The sequence below is a fragment of the Cariama cristata genome, unplaced genomic scaffold, assembly GCF_000690535.1.
Source record: "Cariama cristata isolate BGI_N322 unplaced genomic scaffold, ASM69053v1 scaffold15497, whole genome shotgun sequence".
Classification (NCBI taxonomy): domain Eukaryota; kingdom Metazoa; phylum Chordata; class Aves; order Cariamiformes; family Cariamidae; genus Cariama; species Cariama cristata.
In genome coordinates, this window is record NW_009625073.1 from 7,380 (window position 1) to 12,535 (window position 5,156).

Here is a 5,156-nt window from a genome sequence, read left to right on the forward strand (position 1 = left end):
GCAGGCTTTAAAGCACGTGGTTAAAGCTCTCATAGAGCCTGTATGGATTCTTTAGACAAGGTAGCCCTATATAGAATTCCAGTGATCGCTGGTAGTCCAGGCAAAAATGCAGTTCTTGATATAAAATACAAGTCAATGGCATTTGAAAATGAAAGAGCAATGTGTTTGTGTATTAAATTATATGTATCTCTCTCTAGATGATGAAAGATCACTTGTGTGTATGTGTAAATATATGCAAATAGAAATCTAATTTACAAGTTAGTAGTATGAGAATGAACAAATTTCAACTGGAATACATTTTCCAGTTATGGGATTAATAGTTACTTTCACAAAAATGTATTTTGTCAAGTACACTAGATGTGTACCTATCCAGTGTTCATTTTAAAATCGCCAATGCTTTCGTATAAAAAGAACTGTAAGAAATGTTTGCTCTGTGGACAAATGGAAAAACCCAATCCCCTCATCCACATATAAATATGAAAGATATGTTGTGTATCTGCAGTTGATTTTCTAGAATGCTGATTAGCTAATACTGGTTTTGGCATGCAGCTTATCCATCATGTTGGAGAACACTATCTGAATTTCAATTTACTTTTCAAAATGATGTTGAACTGCTATTCCTTTAAAGGCTTTTCTGGCCGTGTGGGGACCCAGTGCAGACAGTGGAGTTGCAGTCTGGTCTCAAAATCTAATTGAATTGATACGAGACAGCTGAAGCAGTGATTGTTGAAGAGCTTGAAATGGATTGCAAAAAATAAGTGCTTCTGAGCAACTTGCTTAGTGTCTTTGAAACTCTGCCCCAAGTTTATTTTTACATTCATTGGTAACAGACCTTTATGGTAAAAGCCCTGTGCTTCAATATAGTTAAGGAATTCATTAGTACTGTGTGGTTTTGATATGATCATGTTGCTGTGCCTCTGACTATACTAGGCTAATAATGGAAGAAGGAGTGGAGAGTTAAGGTAATGTCAGGTGTTAATCCCTTTGTCCCTGCGAGCAACTTGCCACTGTTCAAACTGCCAAAATCTCACCCTCCTAAACATTTGTTTTTGCAGTGATGGGTCTTTCCCTTACGATTCTGTTCCCTGGCAGCAAAATACCAACCAGCCTCCAGGCTCTTTATCAGTGGTCACCACAGTATGGGGTGTGACTAACACCTCTCAAAGCCAGGTAAGCTTTGTTTTTATGCTCCCTCCCCTCTCAGTGTGGGTTTTCAGTAGTGTTTGCAAAACGGAAGGCTTTTTGGAAAATCCTCTTGGGATCGATAACAGTGTCTGTGTTCTCTTTGTTGTACATGCTGACATTTTTTTTCCCAGTCCTGTCTCTTTGGTGGCGTCGGAAAGGAGATGTCTGAGAGCTTGAGTCCTTTAGCTACATGCAAATGTCAGGCTTGGGTTTAGCACGTATTCTGCGCTGTATGGTTTCAACACTAAAAGTGTGATTGTGGGGTAATCCCAGACCTCTTGGGAATTTCAGATTGAATTTGAAGAGTTGCTTTATTAAAAATAAAAATTCTAGCTGGATTTACTAAATGACAGTTATTGTTGATTTTACCTGGGGTTGTGTCTTACTTGTGTGCTGGTAAAATCCAGTGCCAAGTCTACCCCCACGCTGAGGTGCTAACTACCAGCTATAGGCTGTGCTCTTTTCAACCTCTGCTGTTAATACTGCCTTACTTTGCAAAAGTATTTCAGTGTGCATTGGAGCAAAACCATGAGCTCCTGCCTTCCAGGTGAGAGCCATACTAACTGTTTTTTTCATTTGGTTCTCTCCACTCTTACCTCTCTTTTTTGTTCTGCAATGCATATTGAATTATGCTATACAAAAAGAAGCAGCTTTAATGAAGGAAACGCCAATTAGTTGTGATAATGTGCTCTCCAAGGGATGTGGCACAAATCAAGTTCTCAGACAGTCTAGCATTTTCTTACACAGTAGATGAAGTGCTCTAAACACATCACCATCTTTAATGAGTGCGAATGGTACATAAATCTAACCTGTCTTTTCTACCTTTTTCAAATAAAGAGACGTTAGATCCCATACAAATTTTTTTGTGGATTTTTAAAAATTATTTTAATTTTGGTGAGAAAATGAAAAACAAAATTGGTATGGTTTGAGCCATTTTAAAAAAGAAGTCTTTCCAGGGCCAAGTCATATAGATACTCACCTGGCAGTTATGTAAGCACTGGTTCTGGCAAAATCCTTCTTCAAAAAATAGAGGAATCAATTAGAGGATCTGTATGTAACATGATTTATTATTGTTGATACATTTTCTTTTAAGATGTTAAAAAGAAATCCCATCTGGGCGAGAAACACCGGAGCAAACACATAGGTCTATGCATTGACCAGAATGTAGAAATACAGTTTCTTATGGAAATCTTTCACACTTAAAAAGGCGAAAGGAAAGGAAAAAGAAAAAGGCTCAGAGTTTTGTTCTGTCATAACAACACTGTAATGTTATGTGAAGTCTTCATGATATTTCAGAGGAATGTGCAATAAAAAAAAAATGTACTTTGGTAAAAAGAAGAAACTGCTGCTTCAGAATCACTGCAAGGGAAGGGTGAAACTCTGGAATGAGAAGCTTGGTTGTAGCTGTTCAGAGCAGATTGAAATGAATGACAGGGTTTCCTGTAAGTCATCATGCTCACCGAGGGAAAGCCTGAGACAGACTCACTCATTCCCTTTTGCAGATTCCTGAAACTGATGACTTGGTCTTCTGCAACAATCACGACCACTAAATTTGTTCCCAAGTAGGAGACAGATTTCTGTGCAGGTGATCCATGAACAGCCATACTTATATCTCAGTGGAAATCATAGCAATTTTTGTTCAATTGAAAAAAAAATAATGCTTCAAACAAGCAAAGCAGGTCCTTTTAAAAACAGAACAGAAGACTCTTTTCTACGAAGCAATAAAAACAACTGACAGAGTTCTGTACACTTAGAGAGAGTTAGATTCAAGAACAGGTTAACCCACTGAAGTGTATTCTTTGGCAGTTCTGGCATCTGTAGTACCCTTTGCAGTATGCCAGTGGGACTGAATATTTGCAAGTTATTTCTCAGTCCTACATAAAGAAAAAGAAAAGGCATGTACTTTCTCTTGATCAGATGAATTTGTCAACTATGGAGCATGGTTTTAGCAGATCTTTATCGTAACTCTTTTCATAAGCATGTTAGTTTGGATTCCATCTAGTTAAAAATCTCCTATGAAGGATAATTAGAGATGAGAAACTCTTATTTGTTTGGAAATGGCAAAAGGAGAAATCACCAGGAGTATGCTGCTAAACATCAACGAAGTGTACGCTCATTAGAGTTCAGAGTATGGGGTGGTTATATTTTAATTTATCGTTGCAGCAAATCAACTTAATTTGCTTGAGGTAGTTCAAGGTACAGCCCCTTATTCTCATGTTTCTACTCACAGGTGCTGGGAAATCCAATGGCAAATGCTAACAACCCTATGAACCCAGCAGGAAATCCCATGGCTTCTGGGATGACTACCAGCAACCCTGGAATCAATTCCCCTCAGTTTGCTGGACAGCAGCAACAATTCTCAGCCAAGGCGGGCTCTACTCAGCCATACATACAGCAGGGCATGTATGGGCGACCCAATTATCCTGGAAGTGGAGGCTTTGGTGGCAGGTAAGATTTACTTGTGTGAGGTGGAGAATGGATGTAAATAGTTGATGAAGCTTGTTTTAGTGACCTGGCAGATGTGACATGGATTTATTTTAATTATATAAAGTCTCAGTAGCTATTTTGTACTGGTTAGCTGAAGTGCATACTGCTTTTACAGCTTTGGAAATCAGCTACCCAAACTGCAATGAAATTCATCACCGTAAATGAAAATGGCTTAGGTCAATCAATTAGCTCTAATAAACCCCCAAAATAAAGTTTTAATTAAGAGAGATTGTTAAACAGACCACAGGCTTGGGAATGATTAACATTTAATAAGGCCAGGATGTGAAACGTATTGATGGTATAATTTCTACATGCATATGGAGGAATAAGCTTGAGTATCAGGCAAAGTAGGTTCCTATGCAATGGGATATTTCTGCCCAAAGACTTACTCCACAGAGAAATTTGAAAAGAATTGTGGATGAAGATGCCTGTTAAGAGAGACGGTCAAGCTGTGTATTTATTTAGAGGAAGTAAATGCTGCATTGGTAAAGTAAGCCAAAACTAATAGAGTGGGTTTTGTTACATTTTGACTTTCTGTATCTATGCTTTGTAAACAAGGGTGGTAAGTGCACATAACTGAAACCACTATTTATGGTCCCTCTGCAAAGCCTCCTGAAAAGGTTGTTAGCATAGTCGGTCTAGTGTGAAGAACGTAAGGCTGGGACTCAGGGAGCTTATCTCTCCTTTCATCTCTGCCGCTGATCTGCTGAGTGACCTTGAACAATTCAGAAAGTTTCTTTAGCTTGGTATTAACGTCTCTAAAATGGGCACAGTATGCTGGCCTGTATTTATAAAGATAGTTGATGTCTTGGAGTGGGAAAGGCATGGTTTAGCTTAATTTATCTTATGATCGATAGGAGAGCTGGGTAGGAACTGCAAAATACATTGTGTGGGATCCAGTAGAGCTGATTGCATTGGGTCTCTCCTGGTCTTTCTGCTAAGGTTCCAGGAGGAGTGCTTTTACAATGTCAGGAATACTTGGCACAGTTCACCACTGAGGCAGATGAACGCGCTGTAGCGGAGGAGGCTCTCTGTTCATGCTGCTGTGCAATCTGCCCTTATGCTATTGGGAAATGGAGCATGCATTAACTTTCAGGATATCAGTTCAACTTCGCAGTAAGCTACAGAGCTGCAAAGCAGTTCACTGCCCCCAAAACAACAGACGGTGGTGCCTTGCAATCCCAGTGGCAGCCCTGTGACTACTGCACCTGAGCAACACTTGTATCTCATGTACACACCTAGTTCCCTGTCCTGCTGGCTTTCATTAGGCATTGATACGCAGTTTTGGAACAGTTCCAGAGGAGGATCACACCAGTGTTCAAAACCAAAATCCACCAGGCACATCTTAATTCTCTCTTTCTTTCTTTTCTGCCCTGTTAGTTACCCTGGAGGCCCAAATACCCCTGCAGGAATGGGGATCCCCCCACACACAAGGCCACCAGCTGATTTCACCCAGCCAGCTGCAGCTGCTGCTGCTGCTGCAG

At 40.0% G+C, this 5,156-nt stretch overlaps 1 protein-coding gene across 1 annotated transcript in view; it reads left to right on the plus strand.

Moving 5' to 3' along the window:
- Positions 1-1,055: 1,055 nt before the first annotated feature.
- The window catches only part of LOC104164212 (zinc finger MIZ domain-containing protein 1-like), a gene marked incomplete at its 5' end in the record, with an annotated part of 34,367 nt that continues 30,266 nt past the window's right edge, over positions 1,056-5,156 (plus strand). The window contains 4 exon segments of the mRNA XM_009703473.1: positions 1,056-1,170; positions 3,416-3,633; positions 5,053-5,153; position 5,156. The exon segment at position 5,156 is cut by the window's right edge and continues 88 nt beyond it. Coding sequence (XP_009701775.1) covers positions 1,056-1,170; positions 3,416-3,633; positions 5,053-5,153; position 5,156 — 435 coding nt within the window.